At 51.5% G+C, this 25,115-nt stretch overlaps 1 protein-coding gene and 1 long non-coding RNA gene across 4 annotated transcripts in view; one reads left to right on the forward strand and one right to left on the reverse strand.

Annotated features, from left to right (window-relative positions):
• Positions 1–25,115, reverse strand: part of DDC (dopa decarboxylase) — an 85,695-nt gene that overhangs the window by 14,147 nt on the left and 46,433 nt on the right. For all 3 annotated transcript variants that reach the window (XM_003982613.5, XM_019825243.3, XM_023250175.2), the window contains exons 7-10: positions 24,543–24,609; positions 19,496–19,590; positions 13,859–13,926; positions 4,291–4,367 (exon numbers count right to left, since the gene is read on the reverse strand). In XM_003982613.5, coding sequence (XP_003982662.2) covers positions 4,291–4,367; positions 13,859–13,926; positions 19,496–19,590; positions 24,543–24,609 — 307 coding nt within the window. The remainder of the gene's footprint in view (positions 1–4,290; positions 4,368–13,858; positions 13,927–19,495; positions 19,591–24,542; positions 24,610–25,115) is intronic.
• On the forward strand, positions 10,381–21,493 carry LOC123383812. Its single transcript, XR_006594056.1, has 3 exons — positions 10,381–10,529; positions 16,658–16,742; positions 19,207–21,493. It is a non-coding gene; the product is annotated as an uncharacterized LOC123383812 (long non-coding RNA).

A 25,115-nucleotide genomic window follows, 5' to 3' on the forward strand; every position in this document is an offset into this window, starting at 1 on the left:
CCGACTTCGGCTCAGGTCACGATGTCGCTGTTCGTGAGTTCGAGCCCCGCACCAGGCTCTGTGCTGACGGCTCTGAGTCTGATGCAGTGCACACCCACTGTCACAGATGGCTCTTCACCCGCTGTGTAGACGGGTCTACACTATACTTACAAGGAAATCTAAAGTCGCCACTTATTATTGATTTTTTGACTATCATCTGGAGACAGTAGGCGTTTTCTTTTCTGTCCTTTTTTTTTTTTCAAATGTTTATTTAGTTTTGAGAGAGAGAGAGAAAGACAGAGTGTGAGCAGGGGAGGGGCAGAAAGAGAGGGAGACGCAGGATCCGAAGCAGGCTCCAGGCTCCGAGCTGTCAGCACAGAGCCCGACGCAGGGCTCGAACCCACGAACCATGAGATCGTGACCTGAGCTGAAGTCTGATGCTTACCCGACTGAGCCCTCCAGGCATTTTCTTATTTAGGGTCATAAGAAGGTAGAGATGGGAGAACATTCAGGGCCACTGTGGCAGGTCCCACCCCCTAACCTTAGGAGGGACCCTGTGATGAAAGCCCAAGGTCACACAGCCCAGGTCAACTCCCAGCCACCACTCTCTGCACCATGTGAAATGGGGTTGTCAAACATCAACAGCAGGGTCACCAGAAGTGGCCTGACAGGGGGGCATAGACACCAGCAGACATAACATAACAGCACCCAAAATATATGTGGCGCACAAGGAGCACTCAGTAAGAGTCTGTTAAGAACCCAGATGACGCCAGGTGACGTCGTGAATGGAGATGAATGTCCCTCCCTTTTAGTTTATGTCTCGGTGCCGTCCCCATAGCCACCAGCCACGTGTGGCCATTCAAATGTCATTCCAGTGAAATACAATTAAAAACTGAGCTCTTTGGGGCACCTGGGGGGCTCAGTCGGTTGAACATCCACCTTCAGCTCAGGTCATGATCTCAAGGTTTGTTAGTTCGAGCCCCACGTCGGGCTCTGTGCGGTCAGCCTGTCAGCGCAGAGCCTGCTTGGGATCTTCTGTCCCCCTCTTTCTGCCTCCCCTGTTCTCTCCCCAAAATAACAATGATAACTTTATTATTAATTATTAATTTGTTAATAATTAATTTATTAATTTATTTAATTTATTAATAAATAATTTATTATTATTTATATTATATTGTATTATAATTATATAAATTATATAATTATATAATTATATAAATTATAATTATAATTATATAAATATATTATATTATATTATTTATAAATAAATAATTTATTAATTTATTAATAAAAATTAATTAATTATTAATAAAAACAAATAATAACTTTAAAATTTTTTTAATGTTTATTTTTGAGAGAGAGAGAGAGAGGGAGAGAGAGAGACAGTGCCAGTGGGGGAGGGGCAGAGAGAGAGGGAGACAGAATCCGAAGCGGGCTCCAGGCTCGGAGCTGGCAGCACAGAGCCTGACATGGGGCTCGAACCCACAGACGGCGAGATCATGACCTGAGCCGAAGTCAGATGCTTAATTGACTGACTCACCCAGGCACCCCCCCCAAAACAATAAGTTTTATGTGCCTGCTCAGTCTTTACGGCTACAGAGGATACATAGGGGGTGAGCAACCTCTAAATTTGCAAATGGCACAATAAAACCCACACGAGACTGGCAAGAAATAACACCACATGACAACAGCACCTGCACGGGGGGGGGGGGGGTGGGGTCATGGGGACTTTCTGGTTCCCCCCCACTTTATGCTTCTAGTTTCCAAATGTACAGTTTCTATAATGGAAGAGTTTGTCTGAAAAGTCTGTGTAACAGGTGCGGCCACTTTTCCCCGTCACCTGCATTGTGACAGGATTGTCTGTTTTATATATAAACCATCCCACATGGTTTGGTCCTAGTTCAAAGTCAGTGTCAACCCGTAGCTGGCAGGCGCCCAGTGAGACAAACTCATAAACACGGGAATGAAACATGGTGATGTACTAGAAAGGCAACCACTCTCACATTGCTGTCCCACTGTCACTGCTGGCCACCTCCCCCTTGGTCCAGCTGTGTTCCAGCAGCAGGACACTTGGATCTGAGGTTCCAGGGGAGGCGGAGGGACAACAGTCACAAACCAGTGAGCGAGGTGGCTGTATGGCGAGAGTCACGTGCCCTGAAGGAGCCACAGGGTGAAGGGACAGGAGGGCATCTGCCTCCGCGCAGAGACCCGGGAAGACCTCTCGTCCTGAACCCAGTGATGAGAGGGAGGCATCCTAATGACCCCCAGGGGGGACAGCGGGCCGCTGTGGTCCTGTGAGCTGAGCAGGGGGCCACGGGGCAGTCGTGAGTGGTTTTTTTAATCGTTAAATAAAGAGGAGATTTCTTCATTGAACTAAAAGGACCGTAAAAAAACTCTAAAGAAGGTTTCATTTCAAGGAGCAGAGGTTTTAGCAACATTAGAGCTGAACCCACGCAGATTAAATAAGCCCTTACATCCACCGGACACAAGAGCTTAAAGCTGATTTTTGGTGCTCTACTTGCTAAATGCAAAACGGGACACTGTTTTTGTTGACTTAGAGAGGTTTTTGTGATTTTTTTTGTTTTTTTGTTTTTTTTTGTTTTTTTAGGGAAAGAATCCAAATAACTAATATTTTTCATCTCTAACAGCCATAGCCAATATTTCAATAGGAAAGAGCCTTTCTATAAAAGCGGAATAAAATAATTTATTGTACGTCTAGAATAATAAGCTTTCCTCAGATGCCCTTGGCGTAAAGTCATTCCAAGGATCACTTCATGGTTTAAGGGCAACATTTTGCTTTGTACCTGTCATGAATGCAAAGATTTTCATGATCCAAACATGAAATACACATTTTTAAATATAAGAGCTTGGCGGTTGGTTCATTATTTCACACTGTTTCATGCCAATTCAATTCTTTAAAAACTAGACTTTATTTTTTTTTATTTTAGGGCGTTTTAGGTCCTGAGCAAAACGGAGCAGGTATGTAGAAACTGTAACTAGCAATGGGGTGAGCGTTTGTACTAGACCTGAGAACACTGACATTTAAAAGTAGTAGTTCTACGTATGTTTTTAAAACTACAGAAATGTAGGGGCGCCTGCGTATCTTGTCGGTTAAGCGTCCGACTTCAGCTCAGGTCACGGGTTCGAGTTTTCAAGTTCGAGCCCCGCGTCGGGCTCTGTGCTGACAGCTCAGAGCCCGGAGCCTGCTTCCGATTCTGTGTCTCCCTCTCTCTCTGCCCCTCCCCGGCTCGTGCTCTGTCTCTCTTTGTCTCTCAAGAATAAATAAATGTTCAAAACAAAAATTTTTTTAAAAACTGCAAAAATGTAGAGGAAATTAGGAAAATTCACAAGACACTATACCATCCAGCTATAAGTATTATTTACATTTGGAAAATTTTCATTCCCTGCACTAAAAAACCAAACAACTTTTGTATTGCTGGGATCATTCTTCTCAATATGCAACTCTTATTTCTTTGACAAGAATCTCAGAGAGGGGCACCTGGGTGGCTCAGCCGGTTGAGTGTCCGACTCTCGATTTCAGCTCAGGTCGTGATCCCAGGGCCGTGGGATCGAGCCTTGCATTGGGCTCTGCTCTGAACATAGAGCCTGCCTGGGATTCTCTCTCTCTCTCTCTCTCTCTCTCTCTCTCTCTCTCTCTCTCTCTCTAATGAAAATGAAGGGGCTGTTTTGTGTTTTCTAGGAATTGTGTTGCATGACAGGTTATTACACGAGGAGGCCCTGGAGGAATCCCTCCGGCATCTGTGTCTGAGCCCCACTGTGGCCTCGGAGAGCTACCTGCCCAGGCTTCCCCGCCGGACTCCGTAGGCACAGAGGTGGCTCGTGTCCCGCACAGAGGGCAGGTCTGCAAGTCCAACGGATGAGAGGCACACGGCCGTGTGGACCCTGCCCGGGAGTCATCCGGTTTTCCCTTCACTCCCTGAACCCCCAGCACCTCCCCACCCCGTCCCCCTAAGCTCTCTTCCCCCATGGTGGTATGGGTATAAGCAGACATACGTTCTCAGACACGAGGGCAATCATTCTTTTTAAGGATTCTACCCAGGAGGTGTCCACCCCACATGGAAAGCTGTGCCCCCTGGCCGTGTGGTTGCCCTCCCCGGCTCCTGCACTGAGCAGTTCTGGAGCGGGGGGGGGGGGGGGGGCACCGGGCAGCCCTCCCCACCCTCCTGGGGAGGCAGCTCCCATGGTCTGGTTTCTGTGGACTGGAACCTTCCTCTCTGGCTCCTGGCAGAAAGGGCGCTCTGAAAACAAAACCAGAACACCGAGAAAGCAGGGACCCCCCTCGCAGAGTACCTGAGTCCTGATGGCTGTGCTTTAAGTAGACAGGGTCCAGCTTAAAGGCTCCGGTTAGGTCTGTCCTCTTTTTCACCCTGGTTTGAGAGAACACAGGGTGGGGCTTAATGAGGAAGCCACTGGGACAAGCCCCCCGCAGCCCCTCCCTCCTGGTCCCTCTTCCAGCAGGCTCAGCACAGGCACACCCGCTTTGGGACGCTTCCCTGGGACCCCGCTCTGCCAGCGCATCCCTCACCTGGGTGCCCGACACCCACAGGACCCCAGCACCTGAGGGGGCGGCATCATAAAAAATAAATCTTTGCTTTCCATCCCTGGTTCCTGGCACACAACTCTTAAAATCCTTGGAATCTCTTGGAGGGTGAAGAATGGCTTCGGTAAGCCAAGGAGAGGACAGGTGACTGTCCTCCCCCTGCCCCCTGGGGAGCTTCAGGGCCCCCTGGGGGCCGGTTGCCAGGGAAACCAAGGAGATTTGAGGCTGGAACTCTGAGCCCTACCCCCAGTCTCTGGGGTGGGGGGGGGGGGGTCACAGGAGAGGGAGGGACTTGAGACTGAGTTAACCACCGATGACCAACAATGCAATCAACCATACCTACGTGGTGAAGGACGGGGTTGGTGATACATCAACGTGTCAGGACGGAGCCGCAGCCGGGGAGGACAGGGAGGCTCTGTGTCCTCTACCCACACCCATACCTTGTCCTGCACATCCCTTCCCTCTGGCTGCTCGCTCGTTTGCTTTGTGACAAATCAGCAAATGTAAGTCGCGCGACTTTCTGAGCGCTCGAAGCTATTAGCAAATTATCAAATCTGAAGGAGCGGGGGGTTTGCAGGAACCCCCAACTTTACAGCAAGCTGGACAGAAGGGCAGGGACCTTTGGACCTTGTGGGACCGAGCCCCTCTACCTGTGGGGTCTGTGGGGACTCCAGATGGTTAGCGTCAGAATGGAGTCCCATTACGGGACGCCCAGTTGGTGTCCAGAGAGCTGGTGAACTGGCGTCAGGAAGCAAAACCCAACAGGGGAACATTTGTCCCCTCTGTCGGTCCAGGCTTGGCATCGGGCCACTGGCAGGCATCACCAGCATGTGCGGGATGAACAGGGGCCAGAGGTGAGGCATTCCTACCGTGAACCACCCTCAGATTCGGTACAAATGGTCCCGGATAACCCAGGTCACCACTCTCTTCTGGGCTGGGGTTTGAGGTCTGAGCCTGACGATAATTGCCTCTCTGCCTCATCTGGCAGCATGGACACCGTCTCAAAGCAATTTTATGGCAAGTGGACCATCCTTAGGGCAAACCGGGGAAGAAACGTCCGTCTGACAGTAGCTTGGGCTTGAAAGCAAATACCGTGTGGACGAGTCCGTGCGAGAGAAAACCGGAAAGCATGAAATAGCACGTCGGGATGTGACTCAGCCACAACGAGGAAGGACCAAGAGCCCAGATGTACTTAGGAAAAGTAATTGAAGTGTTATTTCTTCAAAGAGTTAGAAGGCAGACTATGTCAGTAAGCAATAATAAGCTGTCGGGGGCTGGCTTGGCCTTTGACCTGTGCGAGAAAAATGGATTGCACCTGACCTTATGCGCGGGCATCTAGGAATTCTAGTACATTCTGGGCAGTATACGAGGGAGCCCTGGCACAACTCCCTTTGGTCTCTCTGTACCGGGGAACGCTCTGTGCGTAGCCTTAAAGAGGGACAGCGAGAGAGAAGGGGGTAGAACTCCGTCCTTTGTAAATGAAGATCACATTCTCCTTCCCACTGAGGCCAGCGATGACCCCAGAGCCCGTGTGTTTTTAATCAAAACATTTGCGCGGTGTTAAGGCCATGCAAAAAAGTGTAAATAATAATGCCCGCAGCTCGCTGAGTATGACACGAAACCCGGGCACTGTTAAATCTGTGGGTCCCTCGCCTTGCCGTCCTTGGAGGAGGCTACGGGGCCTCATGTGGGTCCGCCACTCCCAGAGAGTTCTACAGAATTCTCTGCACAAATTCCTTCATAACCTATGGTATTGTTTTGCACGTTTCTAAATGGTGCACGTTTCTAGATGGTTTCTAATAAGTTGCTCAAAGATAAATCACATCAGGGGGCGCCTGGGTGGCTCAGTCGGTTAAGCGTCGGACTCTTGATTTTGGCTCCGGTCATGATCTCGCGGTCTGTGAGGTCGAGCCCCACATTGGGCTCTGAGTGTGGAACCTGCTTGGGCTTCTTTCTCTCTCTCTCCTGCCTCTCTGTCTCTCAAAATAAATAAATAAACATTAAAAAAAAGAATAGGTTTCCTGTAATATTTTTGGTAGACATCTCTCATCAGATTGAGAAAGTTCCCTTCTGTTCCTATTTTAGTAAAAACTTCTCTTTCGCGGGGATGTAGAATTTCACCTGATGCTTCTTCTGCATCTAATACAATGATGACTCTTCCCTCCTTGACTCTTTACGTGGCACGTGACATTTCAAAACCTTCTAATAGCTGTGAACCACCCCAGAGTAGCTGGAATAAACACATTTGGTCATGATATACTATCTCGTTTTCCTTAAACATCACTACATGCTAATATTTGACTTCAAAATTTTCATATTGGAATTTGTGAGTGAAACAAACTTTGTTTTTCTTTCTTTTCTTTTCTTTTCTTTTCTTTTCTTTTCTTTTCTTTTTCTTTTCTTTTCTTTCCTTTTCTTTCTCCATACCTTTTTTTGTTCCCTCAGCCTCTCATCTGGTTTTGGAATCCAAGATGGCCTAACTTATGATATGACAGTGGGAGTGTGTCCTCCTTACTGTTTTCTGTGAGGTACATTTATGATCAGACTGATAAACGCCGTCACAGCTTGGTAGAGTTTGCTCTCAGGAGAACTTGGATGCTTCCATTGTGTGAAAAATTTAACTTCTGACAATAATTTAATAACTATATCGAATATAGCTATATTAAAGTAGCTGTATATAATTGTCTGTAATAGCTGTAAGATTTGGGGGATTTTTCTATTTATTCTGGAGCATATTCATATGCTTGATGTGGTCATTGAACGCGGACATTTGTAGGCAACGTTGGGCATAACATTTGACAGTGTTGCGAAAGGAAGGCTATTTACGGTTGGGTGTCTCAGTCGGTTGAGCGTCCGACTCTTGATTACGGCTCAGGTCATGATCCCAGGGTTTTGAGATCCAGCCCTGCCTCAGGCTCTGTGCTGAGTGTGGAGCCTGCTCGGGATTCTCTCTCCCTGTGCCCCTCTCCCTGATCATGCGCTCTCTCCCTCTCTCTAAAATGAAATAAAATAAAAATAAATAAATAAGAGCTTCTTGCTTTAAGAAAAAAAAAAAAAAGGAAGTTTGGAGTGCCCAGGTGGCTCAGTCAGTTAAGCGTCCAACTTTTGGTTTCAGCTCAGGTCATGATCTCACAGTTTGTGAGTTCAAGCCCCGTATCGGGCTCTCTTGCTGTCAGCACAAAGCCCACTTTAGCTCTAGGTAACTCTGTCTCCCTCTCTTTCTGTCCCTCCTCTGTGCTTTCCCTCTCCAAAATAAGTAAACACTTAAAAAAAATTTTAAAGGGCACCTGGGTGGCTCAGTCGGTGGAGCGTCTGACTTCTGCTCAGGTGACGATCTCAGAAGTTCTTGAGTTCGAGTCCCGTGTCGGACTCTGTGCTGACAGCTCAGAGCCCGGAGCCTGCTTCCGATCCTGTGTCTCCCCCTCTCGCTGCCCCTCCCCCGCCTCTCTTTCTCTTTCTTTCAAAAATAAATATACATTAAAAATATGTTTTTAATTTTTTTTAAAAAAAGGAAGGCTATTTAAACAGAGAGATGTGTGCGAGCACACACACACACACCTGCACCCCCACACGCACACACACGCACATGCGGGCACACACAGAACCGGCCTGTGAAGGTGGCCGTGTCACCTCCCGCTGAATGGGCCTCATGGGACAGAAACTGTCCCCCTGCCACCAGACATATTCCTGAGGGAGGGTCCTGGGGGATGGGGGAAGGGGACTCCTGTGTTGTTTGGGAGTCTACGTTGTCTTTTTCTAAGTCTACAATACCGCGTAAGGCTCACGGAATGAGGGCTCATGGTACGTCCTGGTGCCAGTCGGTGACCAAGAAAACTTTCAAGACGTGGCACGGCACCAAAGTGCAAAGAAACCAAAAAGATACGTAGAAAAACTGTACATTAGCACTTATAAAGCAAGTTCTAGAATCAAGTGTTACATAACCACAGTGATTGACCATCTTCCCAAGAAACCCAGTGTAACAGAAGTGTGCAAAAGCTGTGAAACTATTTGTGATAAAATTTAATTTTTATTTGCAAAAAGACATCAAGCCTCTTTGTAAAGGGAGACTAAACCATGTCCTGGGTGAATCTGAGGCTTTCTTTGGAGAAAAAACTGATGCTAAAGAGATAGTAAGGTCTGAGTAGAACGGCTTATATTTACATATAAAAGATTCAAAACACCAAATGAACAATAAAAAAACTTATGAACAGAATAATGAAATCATTATGAAATGTATTCACTGTGCTTATAATGACGTGCAGGTTTTAGAAACTCCAATTATCTTGTCCATTTCAATATTTAGAGAAAATAACCAATGTATTTACTTTAAATTACAGACTAACCACTGGTAAAATTTCATTAAACAAAAGAGAGACTCTTCTGATTTTAAGAAGTACAAAACAGCCAGTGAGAGCAATCAAAAAAAAAAAAAATCCATTTATATCTTACTTGTTGTATGAGCAAAAAATTTAAATACGTCTATAAAAAAATTCCCAGTTTAGGATGATTTGTTTGCTTTCAGCTCTTAGGGGGTCTAAAGAGATGCCCGCCCCTTCCGAAATCTGGTTTTTAACGAGCGTCTTGCTACCTGTATTCTGTTGTGTTGGCACCTCATTTTATTGCAATAACCTCTTAGAATACCAAAACATAGGTATTTGAGTCCATGGATGTTCAGGACAGTGAGCAGAAGGCTCTGAGTAGGCTCTCAGCCTTCACTGTCTGCCCGATGCCTGTCACCACACTGCCCATGAGCACAAGGGACCACTCATTTTGGAGAGGCACCACCCACCTTGGAGAGGGACCACCCACCTTGGAGCGGAACCACCCACCTTGGAGAGGGACCACCCACCTTGGGAAGGGACCACCCACCTTGGGGAGGGACCACCCACCTTGGGGAGGGACCACCCACCTTGGAGAGGGACCACCCACCTTGGGGAGGGACCACCCACCTTGGAGAGGGACCACCCACCTTGGAGAGGGGCCACCCACCTTGGGGAGGGACCACCCACCTTGGAGCGGGGAGAGGGGCAGGGGAGTGTGCTCAGGACCCACAGCTCAGGTAGACAAACAGGGGAGGGTGGCTTCAGTCCATCTCTTCCTGTCTGGCCTTTGGGCTGTCCATGCCTGGGCTAAAATCCAGGACTAGTTTCGGTAGTCAGAGGGAAAGGGGGATCAGCCCGAACAAGAACGGAGACACAACGGGGCCTGATTTTGCCTCAGCCGCCCCAAAGAACAGCTCTCGTGCTCCAGTTTCCCCCGTATCCACCCGGAACAATGCTAATGCCTGTCATCTAGATGTGTGTTTGTAAAATGTGTGTTCGCTTTCCTGTGTGTGTTCTTAATTGGCATCCTGTGAGACTCGTGATTCTGCATCTGACGATCTTTACTCCGTCTTTGAAACCTCACCGCATCGCGGGGCGCCTGGGTGGCTCAGTTGGTTAACCGGTGGACTCTGGATTTCGGCTCAGGTCACGATCTCACGGTTCGTGAGTCTGAGCTCTGCGTGAGGCTCTGTGCTGAGGACACGGAGCCTGCTTGGGATTCTCTCTCTCTCTCCGTCTCTCAAACATTTGTGGCTCTGGCATGGAGGAGAGTTGTGTGTCCGTAAGCAGAATCCCGGTTGCCTCATCCATAAAATCAGGAAGAACAATTCCTACATTAGTTTAGCTGCGGTATAGCTATCATCTTTAAAGTACACGTGCTCCGAGAGCCTGGCCTCACCTGCGCACAAGGTCACGCTGGCCACAGGACCGAGCGCTCAGCCCCAGCAATGGTGCTGTAAGGGCTCTCATCGATTAGCGACACATTAAAAAGCTGCCTCTTTCTGTAAAAACGCCAACTTTTGCATGTGGAGAGTGGACTCAAAACAAATTTAAATCCACGTCGACCACCTGAATGATCTTCAGTGGCATTCACCTGAGTTCACTGGGGTGCACGCATCTGTCTCCGGGCCTTTGCACTGCCGGTCCTCACCACCCACCCGGTGCAGGTACGTGCATTGCTTATTCTGTCACCTCGTGTGGCCCTTTGTCAAATGCCACGTCACCAAATAGGCTTTCCCTGAGCTCGCCGTGTCCAACAATCGGGCAGAGAATGAATGGGTCCACGGAGGCATCTCACTCACACATTCCCCCTCGGCCTTCCAGCTCCCTGTAGTCTCCAAGCTTCTCTGCACCTCTGCCTTCTCTCTTCCCAAGTGCTTCGCCTGCTGGACCTCAAGCTGCATTGGCCTGGACTTGATTTTATTCAGTTTCTCATTTCACGTTGGCTGTACTTCATTTACCGGAAACTCTGTCCCACGGCTGAGACCTCTAGAGCCCAGAGATAACAGCCCTCTGGTGTGAGGTCCACGGTGCTCAAAATCAAATGCTTTCCAATGCAATCAGGACCTCTCCTCCTCCTTGTTATTCTTGGTTTGGATGGCACTGCCCCAACTCGGACCCTGGTCCCTCAGCACCACCACAGTGCAGCCCCCGGTGGGGGTAGGACATCTGTGGGAAGGGCCTTCTGCAAGCAGGGCAATGCTAAACACCGTCCCCACCAAAAGGAGAGAGCAACTTCTTTATAGTAAAAAGAGAGAGAGAGACAGAGACAGAGCAAGCAGGTGGTTGGGTATAGCGAGATCAAAAGAAAACATCAAGTTTGATAAGAATCAAATACACCGATCAGGAAGTGGGTGGCATAATTAAGTATATGGTTTAAAATAAGCTGACCTGGTTTAAATTCCTAAATGTTAGCCTTATGGTTTTATCTAGTAATTTCTTGCGAGCACCATCACGGACTGAATTGTGTCCCCAGCCCACGATTCACCTGCTGGAGCCCTGACCCCCAGGACCTCAGAATGTGACCGCATGGGGACAGAGGCAAGGAGGTTAAAATGAGGTCACATGCCTGGGTCCTAAGCCAACGTGACCAGTGTGTCCCTAAGAAGAGGACACAGACCCACAGAGGAAAGACCGAGTGCCGACACAGAAAGAAGGCGGCCGTCGGCATGCCAGGTAGAGAGGCGTCAGCAGAGACCCGCCCGCCTGGGCCCCCGTCTCTGGTTTCCAGCCTCCAGAATGAGGAGGAAATACGTCTCTGTGGCGCGCGGTGGTTTGTCACAGCGTCCCTGGCACAGTGCCTCAAACAGAGGGCAGGGGCTATTTTTGTCTTGAAACGCAGATCCTTCCACATCCAACTCCGTCACCCAATCCACACGCTCGTGAAATCAAGGGCTGCACCCCCGGTTTGGGGTAGGAGTGATTTTCCCACACTCACGAAATCTCCCCAAAATCCTCAACAACCATTCCGTCCAGGACCCCAGCGGCTCAGGACACGGAAAGCACATTCTCTATTGCAATTTAACATTGGACCCATGTGTTCATGTGGCCTCAACTCACGACCCTCTCCCGTGTCCCCTCCAGCCCCGGGGATAACTGACTGCCCTCCTCTGGGGTAAAACCTCAAACACTGGCTGTCGCCCTTACACCTTATATTTGATTTTATTCAGCGGACAATCAGCTTCACCCTCTGTCCTTCTCCCAGTGACGTGGCCTCACCCTGTGCGCCCCGTGTCTCTCCTCCACATCACGTCCGCTCTGTCAGGCTTCCCTTTTCGGGCTGCTGCCTCAACCGGGCAAGACGTTCTTGTTCCCGAGTGACCCCGGCAGCCTGGTTACGCCCCGTGAGGGGCTCAGGCCCTTCCCAACCACGCGGCTGACAAAGCTGTTCTCTCTCGTCCTTAACTGGCTCACTGGCTCTTTGGACCCAAGGGCAGGACGCCACGTTGTTGTATTCACCCCTATCACCTCTCAGTGTGTGATCACAGATCGCGGCCCCAAATGCTTTTGGTCCCTCGTAGCCTCAGTTGCCCCATGCGTGAGGGGGCCGGATACCCCGGAGCCCCAGTGATTTATGTTACAGAAAGGGCGTTGAGGGCCGCCCATGTAAACAGCCATCTCTGATATTATTTTCCCCAGGTCATCAGTGAAACACCTGGGCATGCTGTGAGGCCCTCTGGCCGCCACCTCCTGGCGGTCCCCATCACTTTACCCCCGACAACCCTCCGGTCTTTTTGTGGGCTTTCTTGGCCCGATGCCTCACTGGCAGCTAAGGACCCTGTGTGCTCCTGCATCAGCTCACGCTGAGGCCACCACCCCTCCCCAAATAAAGGCGAAAGGGCCCTCTACTGGCTCTGTGCCAGCTCTGTGCCCACGAGCCACAATCTGACCAAACACACCAGCAGAGCAGAATTACATTTCAGTGCCAATTAAAGCTCAAAGAGAGGGACTTTGGACACACCGTATGAACCATTCTTTAGCATTCCGGTTAAAATAACAAACGCAGCCACAAGAACACGAAAGAACACCGAGGTTCATAACAGCTATAGCTTATATAGATCCTTACTCGTATTTCGGACAAAGCCACGTCTAGAATGGGCCCACCAGTGGGCTTTAAAATCACATATCAAAGTTTCGGTCCAACGCAGACAGAAAAGAATTGATTTGAACCAATTTTTCAGTAAAGCACTGAAAATACGGTTTAATCTTTAGACAAACTAGTCAAAGGGCACACTGGTCGCTCAGTAAACCGGGAGAAGAGACTTCGGTTGGGTCAGATGAGAACTGCTTTCTTCACCCCTCCAAGGTGAGAACCCATTCATGCAATTACATGCCGGATGATTTTGCACAAAATTCATGCAAACCCCCCCTGGTCCAAAGGTTGATTTACCTCCTTCTTAGTGCAATGAACATAGCAGAACGATTATCCCGTGTTCCCACACCGCTCCCAGTGACCGCTATTTCTTTAAAAATCACCTACTGTGATGGAATATCACCCACTTTCATTTCTGAATTCTTTTTCATGCTCTAAATAGAACCAACATAATTATGGCACGCTGTTAAGAATTTTCAGAGAATCTCGTGGGAAAAGGGATTACTTTTATTTTTCCTTAACAAATGCGTTCAAGCCCTTAGACTCATTAACCATCTACGAAGAAAGACACAGAAGCAACCGAATCAGAAATACGTCCTGAAATGTCCTTGCGTTGTTTTTGGTAACACTAGGTAGATCAGACTACAGATTTTGCTCTATTAACCTTCTCTCCTTGTGCCAATGGCTCGAGCTAATGTGTTCTTATCAGCAGTTCACAGTCAGGTAAGGTTGGGCAAGAATCCCGCCCCTGGTTCAGCATGGAAGCAAGCAGTGAGCAGGTAACATGTGAGATGGCCCAGCGATGGCATCCTCCTCACCTGCCAGGCTTCTTTCCCACAAGGCCGCTTGGGGAAAGTGCGGTGCGCATGGGGTAACTGACATGTAGCCGTCGGGGAAACTCACCACATGGCAGAGCAGTCGAAATTCACCAGCAGCCATTTGTGCGGATTGAAGTTAAATGAGTCTGCAAACTGCCGAGGAGAAATAACAAAAAGAAGCCACTTCCGTTACTAACGTCTTGTTGTACAACAAGACTCCGTGCACAGTCATTCACAGCTGGGAGGGTCTGGACTCTGGAACCCGCTGGGGCGACCACCTGACCTCCGCACGCGTCTTCATATTCGTGTTTAAATGGGGATAACAAATCACACTCGGGATCCCTCGAGCTGCTACAGACCTGACTGCGGGCTGACACCCAAAGTGAGGAGGGCAGCTTTGAAGCCAGACACTTGGGGGTGTGATCCCAGCTCAACGGCTCACTCTGTGTGCACGGGAACGGGAATGTCTATTTTATGGAGAAATCGTGGCATCACAGCCACGAACTCCTGAGCCCAGCTCCTGGCGTGGGATAAACTCGCCAGGTCGGGTGCTGTGCTGTGACTGTTGGCTGATCGGCAGCTGGTGAGCCAGCCTGGTGCTGGGCCGGCTACGGACTTCTGACAGCTCCTGGTGAATCGGGAAGGTCCGACCGGAGAGCCGTCATCAGAATGCAACGTGAGAGTGAGCGTCGGGGACCATGACTTGGGTTCCCTGCTCAGAGGAGGGGGCGGAGTCCGGCTGGAGGTGCCTGCACAGGGTCACCCCACAGAAACCGGAGCGAGGCATGAGGTCCCGGGGCATGGAGGCCGTCAGGACTGCTGGCACTCCTTGGGGCGTGGTGCCAGGCACCCATAAGAAATCCAGAAAGTGTTTGCATGAAGGGTGATATGAAGGATCTCATTCTTTTTAGGACAGAAAGAGCTTTGGACTAAAAGCCCCAGACTCTGGCCTCAGTGCTTCCACGTCTGGCCGGGGGCCCTTGGTGCAATAACTCTACGAGAAATAAATGAGGGGCGGGAATGAGACAATCGAGACCCTTCGTATGAACACGCACTTTCATTTACGTGCTAATCCTAACTTGGGGTAGGGCCATCACATCTGAAACGAGGGAAGCACTTTGAGGACCTTGGATCATTCGAAATATGCTGACTCCCAAAAGATAATCCGAGCGCAACCCCAAGAAAGGACGTGGAGAGTTGCTGTGCCCTGGGAGGATGCCCGTCCCTAGCAGCAACAGGACCCGGATCGCGTTCTGGGGGATCTCCTGCTCTGAAATGCAAAGCTCCAATTTTTAATTGGGAAAACTCACAGTTGGACTTTTCCTCATAAAATGAGACGTTATCGATATTTTATGTCGCACGCTTTCCAATGTATGTAGTCTGGAGTCATATAAAATGTATCTACCAGGGCGCCTGGGGGGCTCAGTCAGTTGAGCACCTGACTCTTGATTTCAGCTCAGGTCATGATCTCGGGGTCGTGGGATCGAGCACCGCATTGGGCTCCACGCTGACTGTGGAACCTGCTTGGGATTCTCTCTCTCTCTCTCTCTCTCTCTCTCTCTCTCTCAACCCCTCTCCCCGCTCTTGTGTGCGTGTGCATGCACAGGAGCCTGTGCCCTCTCTCTGTCTCCGTCTTTCTCTCTCTCTCAAATATAAATGAATGAGCGAATGAATGAATGAGTGAATGAACGAAATGTATCTACCTTTCAAACTACGAGATTATTTGGAATAAGTGAAATATTAATTCGCACGTACTATGCCAGGACATTGTACCGATCTGGCCTATGAAACACTTCCCCTGCCAGCAGCTTCCTCAACATCACGAACTGGCAAAGTTCTTGGTATACGCATATCATCATGAGCTTTGGGAGGGTGAAAACTTCATGCCTAACCGGTGGTAATCGGGATCACCCCAATTTTTATATAACTGGTTGGTTCTTTCACCAACACCAACGTAATTACCAACTACTCTTCCTGTGTACCTAAACATCTTCATCTTTAAAAAAAAAATTGGGGGGCGCCTGGGTGGCTCAGTCGGTTGAGCGTCCAACTTCGGCTCAGGTCATGATCTCATAGTTCGTGGGTTCGAGCCCCGCGTCGGGCTCTGTGCTGATAGCCTGGACTGCTTTGGATTCTGTGTCTCCTTCTCTCTCTGCCCCTCCCCCACTCACGCTTTGTCTCACTCTGTTTCTCAAAAATAAATAAATGTAAAAAAAAAAAAATTTTAACATTTATTTATTTATTTATTTATGAGAGACAGAGAGAGACAGTCATGAGTGGGGCAGGGGCAGGGAGGGAGGGAGAGACAGAATCCGAAGCAGGCTCCAGGCTCCGAGCTGTCAGCACAGAGCCCGACGCGGGGCTCAAACACACGAACCGCGAGATCATGACCTGAGCCGAAGTCGGACGCTTAACCGACTGAGCCCCCCAGGCGCCCCTCTTCGTCTTTATTTATTTATTTTATTTTATTTTATTTTATTTTATTTTATTTTATTTTTTTAATCCATTTGGAGTCTTTCTATAGCTGGCCTTTGTATATGTTTGCAAATCTGGAGTGGAACCTATTGTCTATTATAGTAGAAGAAACTGCCCTAAAAGTCAGTGGCTTTTTTTTTTTTTTAATTTTTTTTTTCAACGTTTTTATTTATTTTTGGGACAGAGAGAGACAGAGCATGAACGGGGGAGGGGCAGAGAGAGAGGGAGACACAGAATCGGAAACAGGCTCCAGGCTCCGAGCCATCAGCCCAGAGCCTGACGCGGGGCTCGAACTCACGGACCGCGAGATCGTGACCTGGTTGAAGTCGGACGCTTAACCGACTGCGCCACCCAGGCGCCCCCCTTCGTCTTTATTTTTAAAGGCAATAACCGAGTTCATCAATTTTAGGTGCTGCGGCATTTCCAAGCAGAAAATAAGATCTCAACAACCGAGACTGGCTGAGGAGGGCGCTCTGTGTTTCCACGGAGCTATCGTAAGTGGGGAGTTCTCACATCCTTCCAAAGGCGTGCCCAGGTTTATCGTCAGGCTGATGCACAGACCTGGGCCCAGCTGGAGGCCCAGGGATGCAGCCACACGCATAAATCCCCAGCGGAAGCAGAGTTAAAGGCAGCGGCAGAGATAAAGGTCCCAGTCTGGCAGGCGGCTGAAATCTCTCCCCGCCTCCGGCCTCTTCTCTGTTTGGTTCCAGGGAGGCAGCGAGGGCACCAGGGGCCAGGGGGGTGCCGCGCCACCCGGGAGACGTCCGCTCGGCTGACGGCCGCCTCGCACGTCAACCCCCACTCGGGGCGGCGGGGAGGACATTCATTTCCTCCCAGGTTTCAATCAAAGTGACTTGGAGCAAGACACGGGAAAGGACAACGGGTTTCATTTGTTGATAAAAGGAGACAACACGTGAAAGATGGGCTTTGTTTGCCGAGAATTGTATTAGTTCCCTCCCGGAGGGGCTGGTCTGTTTGATCGTCTTTCATTACCCGACCGCTGTGTGCTCCTCCTGTTGGCAGAGCGACGGGATGTTATCTCGGGGCTGGGGCCTTGCAGGATATTGCAGGCCCCTTATCTGACCAGCCGAGCAGGAAGGCCCTCGCCAGCAGAGAACAATGCAGGAGACACGGAAATGACTCAGCGTCGGGCATGAAATCCCGTCTGCCGCTGGCAGATAGGATCTTGCTAGAGTGCCCAGCTCCGCGGTGGCCTGACAGTTAGTCCCCCCCCTCCCCGACAAGCCCCCCGCCATGAAAGCCAAAGCCCCAAGTCCTGGGTTCACAGGGAAAAGATTGTGCAATCCTAAACTTGATATGTAGAAAGACCAGGCCTTGGGTACAGGCACACACATCCCCGAAGATGGCTTTGCCTTCTGTCCCCCGAGGCTGCGGGACAGACCCCCTCGCCCGCCAGTGATGTGTACCGTCTCTGTGATGCGAGGTGTGCAGGTGGTAAAGAGGTCTGTCTGTCCTTTCCCAGCCCCAAACACCCACAAAACCGGCTACAGGCAGCGAACCCCAGAGGGCTGGCCGTCAGCATGGTTACCAGAACCCCTCATAGGCCACAACCCCCTTCCCCAATATTTATTGGGGCCTTTGGAAGCCCCACGTGCCCCTCCCTCCCCAGGACAGCTTTGAGGACTGGCCCGTATTCAGCGATCAATAAGCAAATACCGAGTGAGAGAGTACACAAATGAATGTGACGTGAAGGAGGTAGGAACCAGAATGCTATTTCATTCGTTGGTAATAAGGGGGTACTCTTTTCTAAGAGGGGAACACTGGTATTCTATACCTGACACCCCTTTTTCTGGTATTATGGCCCCATGAGAATCCACATGAGTAATCAGCAAATGAATGGGCAGCGTGGCCCGAGAGCGGAGAGAGGTTTGGAGGGACGGTCTGCTCAGCCATGGCGAAACCACAGAATCCAACTCATGCACAGCCCTTGCCGTGTGCCAGACGCTGCTTTTTAAGCCCTTTCAATATGATTAACTCCTGATCCTTACAACACCCCCTCGGAGGAGGGATCACTACCAAAACCCACTTTGTGAGGTGGAGGGAGGGTACTAACGTGCCCGCAGGGACACAGCTAGTCGTAGGGTAAAGCTGGGATTCAAACAGTCACTTAATGGCAAAGGCCGTGCCCGTAATCCCTGCACCGCGTGTGGCCCCGGGGCTCCCGAAACCCGTGTCCCCGAGCACAGAGCCAACGCTGAGGCCCCGCTGACTCACTGTCTCCTTCCCCCGGACTCCCTGCAAAGTCACTCTCTCTGGACCCTTTACTGCAGCTACAACTGAGTTCCTGGCCGAGAGGAACGTTGCGGCCCCTGAGCCTCCGCCAACAGCAAAATCCTCCTTGAGTCTGAAATCACACATCAGAGCACGACCATCACGTCGTGTCCTCGCCTCTAGTCTGTGCCACATGGCCCTCTGCAGCAGAGTACTGGCCGATAGTTTTGCTTACTAGTTCTCAGAAGCGGCAGGTGTTTTGAGGGGCATCACAAGCCACATTTTACAACTTCCAGAAGCAGTAGAAGATATTTGAGTGCACCTGTGGTTGCTTGTTCAATAAGTCAACACCATGCCCATTGCATGGTCAGAATAGACTATCATATTGAACCAGATCGAATAGGGTTGTAGGTTGGCCTTATAAATACTTCTTTTTGTTAAATTTGTTTAAATGTTTATTTTTCAGAGAGAGAGAGAGAGAGAGAGAGAGCAGGGGAGGGACAGAGGGAGAGAAAGAGAGAGGGAGACACGGAACCTGAAGCAGGCTCCAGGCTCTGAGCTGTCAGCGCAGAGCCCGACGCGGGGCTCAAACCCACAAACCGTGAGATCGTGACCTGAGCCCAAGTCGGACACTTCACCGACTGAGCCACCCAGGCGCCCTTGTACATTACTTCTTGATCTGAAATGCATTAAGATCTTATTTCCTTCCTAAATGTTTCCCCACAGTGCTAACATTTATCCTGTCATGAGACCCTTGCCCAGGACCCGTGCAGACTGAAAAATGGCTGTAAACGTCCGGTGTATTTTGAGAAGACCAGCCATAGGACTGGGAAGATTCTCAACCGCCGTCATAAGGAAGTCTAATTTCTGACGATCGCGGAATGTGTTTGGATGCCGTCTGCTGCAACGAACCCCAGCAATGAGAAATGGAACGTCACCTCCTTGCGAGGACATGTCACTGACAGCAGAGCACTTTTCAACAGCGATCTTCTTAAAGATAAAGAGCACGACCTACCTCGACTCCGTTCAGAAGATGCCGGAACTCAGGGCAGATGAAGGAGCTGCCCGCGTAGGCGGCGTCGATGTGCAGCCACATGTCCTCCTTGTTACCTGAAATCAAGAGGTGACCTGTGAGTTCCCCGACAGATGCCCTCCTCACGGGGAAATGATAACTTACTGCATACGGTCTATCAACAGCATTTGCTGGCCCGATGGTGGACCCTAACTGGCTCCTTGAGTCTGAAGGCAACGAAGCTGAGGGTGGCTGGCCCCAGACTGTGGCAGAGCACAGACAAGGTGCTCAGTGAATGTGTGGACTTGAAGGAAGGAAAATGGGATCCCCCGCCCTGCTTGACTTGAAGGTGGATGCTCATGGTCTAAGGGCTCAGCCCGCCCTACCCCTTGGGGCGCCTTTATCGCAGTCACAACGCCTTTCTCTGTTTTCCGCCATCTCATCCACTGGGAATGTGCTCCCCATTCTCCTGGATTAGCGGTCCTAAAGTCTTCCCCCACAAAGTCTTGGGGGATCAGCGGGGTGTGCAGCCCCAGTGACCTCCCTCCCCCCCATTCCATCCCCCCATAAAGCATACTCGCTCATTTTAGGCCATCCGCAACCACCCCAGGCTCCTTTGGGATGCGATTTCTGCTTTCCAACCACACCGGAATAGCCTGGCCAGAAGGGACCACGTCTGACTTTACAGGTGGAATAGCGTCCTGATTAAATTTGCTCCCTCAATTGGGACTGTCTGGGTTCAACCCCTGCCTCCAACGACCCAGCAGCTCTATGGCCTTACGTCCTTTCAAACTCAGTCCCCTCCCAGGCAAACGGGTATAAAAATCGCACCCGTAACATCAGGGAGAGACAAGATACTGCCTGTAACTGCCTATCACCACACCTAGTTCGGGGTCGTGAGAAATAAGGGTGATCATCACAATGAGTCCCTCCGTGGGTACTGGGCACGTAGCACATCATGAGACACGTAAACGCGAAAGGTTGGGACGTCTCGGTGGGGAGGAGGCGCCCTGCCCAGTACTGGGTCAGGACACCGCCTGTGTGGCTCAGTCAGCCCCTGCCAAATGCATCTGTGCCGACTGATAGGCGCAAGGCTCGCTTTCTCATGCGTGATGCTCGCTAATCACACCCGATGCCGTGAGGAGGGACAGGTGGCTCTGAGCTCTGCTGACACAAGTTCTCAGAGGCGTTTCAAAGCCTTGATTCCATCTGAGCTTCAGGATTGGAGGGATCAAAGCACTCGGTTGGATCCAGACCAAATGCGCTCTGAGGACACGCGATAGTGCCACCGAGGGTCACGGTGAGGGTGAGCTCTGTGTACCCGGAGGCACATCTCACAGGCGAAGGGCGTGTGGGCTCGTCCCTTTGTGGAGCCGTCTCCCTGGCACCACAGGGCCCCACATGGATGTGGCCGGGAGCCAGTGAGAGCACAGAGCCTCAGGACAATGTGGGATTTCTGCTTGGAAACCACCGCTCAGCCAGTCTGGAACACAACAGTGCTCCTGTTGCTTATGGTGTGACTGCTGTGGCTCTGTAGGCTGTGGGCAGGTGGAAACTTCAGAGGCTCAGACATGAAACCTCACATCCACTCTGTGCTCTCCAGGGGACCGTTTGCGCTGGTCAGGAAACTTCGTTCTCTGTTAGAGGCCCCTCCGGGGACTTTGAGACTCCCATGTGTCTCCGTTCAGAACCGTCGAGGGAAGAGGTGAGGCAGGGCAGGACCCCAAGGCCTGCACAGGCAGCCAAGTCAGGAAGGACACGAGCCATGAGGGTAGGAGGTGGGGACCAGGTTCCAGCAGCAAGAGAAAGGGCTCTCTTTTCTTCACTTCTCCATCACCCTCGTGAGAGGATCGTTTGGTAAGAGTAGAAACCGCAAGTCATGGGGCGCCCGGGTGACTCAGTCAGTTGAGCGTCCAACTCTTGATTTTGGCTCAGGTCATGATCTCACGGTTCACGGGGTTCGAGCCCCACATTGGGCTCTGCGCTGACAGCAAGGAGCCTGCTTGGGATCTTTCCCTCGCGCTCTGCCTCTCTTTCTCTTTCTCCCACTCTCAAAAACAAATAAACATTAAAAAAAAAAAGAAAAAGGAAGGCAAAAAGAAACCACAACCCCTCCAATGTGAGCTGGGTCAGCTCCAGGACAGACAGAGAGGAAGTGCGGCCCAAGCCCTCAGGAAGGGGCCAGGATGATGCCAGCCCCCAGGACTCTGCCACTCGGGAATGTATCAGAGACCCAGAGGGGGGCAGTGGGAGGGAAAGACGGGGTCCTCGGAAGGGCAGGAACAGGGGTCCTCCAGGGAAGGGTGCACAGCAGGGACTTAACTTTAGTCCAGAAGAGCTCTTGGCTCCAGAGAGGCGACCGCTAGCCGTGGAGGGCCCTGCCTGATAGGAGTCCTTTCCCACCTGGGTCTTTGGTCCCCTGATGGTGCGACAATGTGACTGATGATGGGGGCCTTGGGCCATATGAGTTCTGACTTCTGCAGGAACGAGTGACGGCAGGTGTTAGCTGGACCTCCAGCAGGAGCTGGAGACTGAGGGTCGACCAGGTGGGCAGCGAGTGACTGAGCCCCAAGAAAACTCCATTGGCGCGGGCTGGGCCAGCTTCCTTGGTGGGGGGGGGGGGGTCTCACTCTATGTGTACGGTCATCATACCTGGGGAAGCCAGCCACCCAGACCTCACGGGAGAGGACAAGGGTTCGGGCGCCCCCCACACTGTGCCCCACACCCCTCCTGCCTGCAATAAACCGTGGCCATGAGATGTTTGCAGAGGATTCTGTGAGTCTTCCTGGAGGGTTAGTGAACCTGAGGGTGGTCTCGGAGGCACGAGGATCCCTCTGTCCCTGCAGTCGGCGCAAAATTCCCGCAGAAGGAACTCGCGGGTGCCCAAGAAAAGGGGTGTTCCAGGTGGGTTTCTCTTCTGTCCGCGGGGAGGCAAAGAGCTGAGAGCACCAGCTCTCCGTCCCGTGTCTTGTACGGGACCGCTGGCAGCGATCTGGTGCCTCCAGATAACACGGGCATCTCTAGAGGCCAGGCGGTCACAGACCCCGAGGCCAGGCCATGGGGGCCGCCTGTCACAGGCCAAGGTCCACCCAGCACCCAAGCGAGCCGAACCTCGGCCGGGAGGTTGTGGACACCCTCGGAAGGGAAGGTTCAGGCTTCCCACCCCTCGAGTCCCTGCCGCCCACGTGTTTCCTCATAAGGCTTCCTACACTGTACCGGCTGGGCCATCCTCTGCCTGGGCAGGTGGGCAGGTGGCCAGCCTGGAGCTCAGGGCCTGTGGGGCCATGTGGGCTCTGCCCTGCCGAACCCCTCAATCCCCGAAATCCAAGAGCCCCGGGGAGACATCAGCCAGCCCCCGTGCAGGACGTCCAGTTCCCAGCCTGACATCTGAGTCAGAGGCGCGCACGGCGGCTTGGCCCGGCTCACGAGGGTTTGCAGCTCATGAGGCCGATGCCCTGGCCACGGGCATGAGCCAGTAGGTCGAGTCCCTCCTCTGAGTCTGGGCTCTGCACCACTGTGGTGGTGAAAAATCACATGTGGTGGAGAAAAATCCTGTGGGAACAGGCACGCCCGTGCCAGCCGCCCCTCAGCACGGACGGTCCCCAGCACACCTGCTACCCTGGGTCTCACCCGATTCCTGGGCACGAACGCCCCCTCTAAAGAGCCCTGTGAGGGAAACCTGGACGCTTGACGATGACAAGTGTTGCTTCCTCGCCCCCCGTACAGACGGGGGGACAAAGCTTGGAACTGAGGGCCCACGGCCTGAAGCTGTGCCCGTCACCACTGCCACCAGCTGTGCGAGTGTGGGCACAGGGGGGTCCCCGTGAGGAGAGGCGGGGTCATGCAGGCGGGGCCAGGGGCCAGTGCCCACAGGTGGAGTCCTGTCTAGCATAAGCCACCAAGACGTGATCGTGATCGGGGGCCCTGAACAGCCTCCATGTGAGCCCAGACCGTTTGGATGATCAGCTCCGCTGTCCCGGGGCGGGCGGCGGCTGCCCCAGAGCCACAGGAGCGGGGGGGGGCATGCCCTGAGGATGGGGGAGGGGTCATGAGCCCGTGTCCCTGCCCAAGAGAAGGTCTCCGTCACCTGACCGCCCACTCCTGGGCCTGCTGCGTGCCCAGAGCCGCGTGAGGAAGGGGAACCTTTAGAAACAGAGCCCTTACTCACGTTCTATCTTTCGGAGTCTCTGAAATGTCATCCCCAGGAGACCACCTGTGTGCTGTAGGTGAGGGGGAGGGAAGGGAGAGCAGCCCCAAAGAGCACAGGAAGCAGATTCTTCTCCGGAGAAATCCAGGGTTTTGGTGTTGATTTGCTTACGCACGTTAGGTCATTTGCTTCACTGCTTCCAGTCATTCCAGAAGAAGACACGTCAGACTTAACTGAAAGCCTTAACTGAAAGCCTCCCCATGAGCCTTGGGGGACTCGCTCCAAGATCGAGTTTATTCCCTTGGGTGGCGTAACCTTGCAGCCCTTCCGTACGCGCGGAAGGACCTTTTCTTGGAGACAGTGTGTAGGTACAGGTTCAGCCAAGCTCAGCTCTTGTCCAGTTAGGGCCACCTTCTGGGCTTGTGCACTTCAAGCTAATGAGATGTGTGCTATTGCAAATACAAGGAGAGTTCGGCAGGCGCCCCTGGGTGGCTCAGGCGGTTGAGTGTCCGACTTTGGCTCAGGTCGTGATCTCGCGGTTTGTGGGTTCGAGCCCTGCGTGCGGCTCTGTGCTGACAGCTCGGAGCCTGGAACCTGCTTCGAGTTCTATGTCTCCCCCTCTCTCTACCCCTCCCCTGCTCACACGCTGTCTCTCTCTCTCTCAAAAATAAGTAAACATTAAAAAAAAACCAAGGAGAGTTCGTCAAACCATCGTCATATTAAGTTATTGTTATGTTCATATTACATTATATTGTAACATGCCTTGGACTCTCTAATCATATTATTCTCTCATATGACTTATGTCATTAATATTACGAAGGAGGAGAGCCCAGAGAAGGAGTTCCCCTCATATCTTCCTACACTGAGAACATTTTCCGAAAGAAACCTCCATCAGGTACTTACAGATCGGACCCACTTCTAAGAGACTGTCGAATGAGCAGCAGGACGTGGTCCCCAGCGTAGCCACCACCTGGAGAATAAAAAGCAGACCTCTTTTTATTCCCTTTTTTTGGTCACGGTCGTAACGTCCCCATGCATGACCACTGCCCCGCCCCGGTCGAGCCCAGATCTTCGGATTCGGTGTTCGATCAGCGTCCACTAACTGAAGATACTAATCTGTAGATGTACCTTTAAGTCTTTGCACGGAAGCTTCCCAGCAGGGGGAGAGACATCTTCACACAGAAAACTAGGCTGCAAGGCTGGAAACAGTATTTGCACGGGACTCCCCATGCATCCAGGAATGAAGCCCTTGGCCCCACGGACCGTGTCTCCTGTGCTCTGGTTGACCAATAAGAGTGTGTATATGAACTACGGTTACAGTGAATCATTGCTTCTGTGAATGGGAGGTGTGGAGCTCCGTCTTAGTCTGGTGCGTGTGGCAGAGTGCACAGCAGAACAGCAGGAACCTTGCTCTGACCACCCTGGAACAGCCTCACGGGCAGCTCAGAGCCACCCCAAGAGTTTGACCCAGAGTCC

Source organism: Felis catus, chromosome A2 (genome assembly GCF_018350175.1).
Source record: "Felis catus isolate Fca126 chromosome A2, F.catus_Fca126_mat1.0, whole genome shotgun sequence".
Lineage (NCBI taxonomy): Eukaryota > Metazoa > Chordata > Mammalia > Carnivora > Felidae > Felis > Felis catus.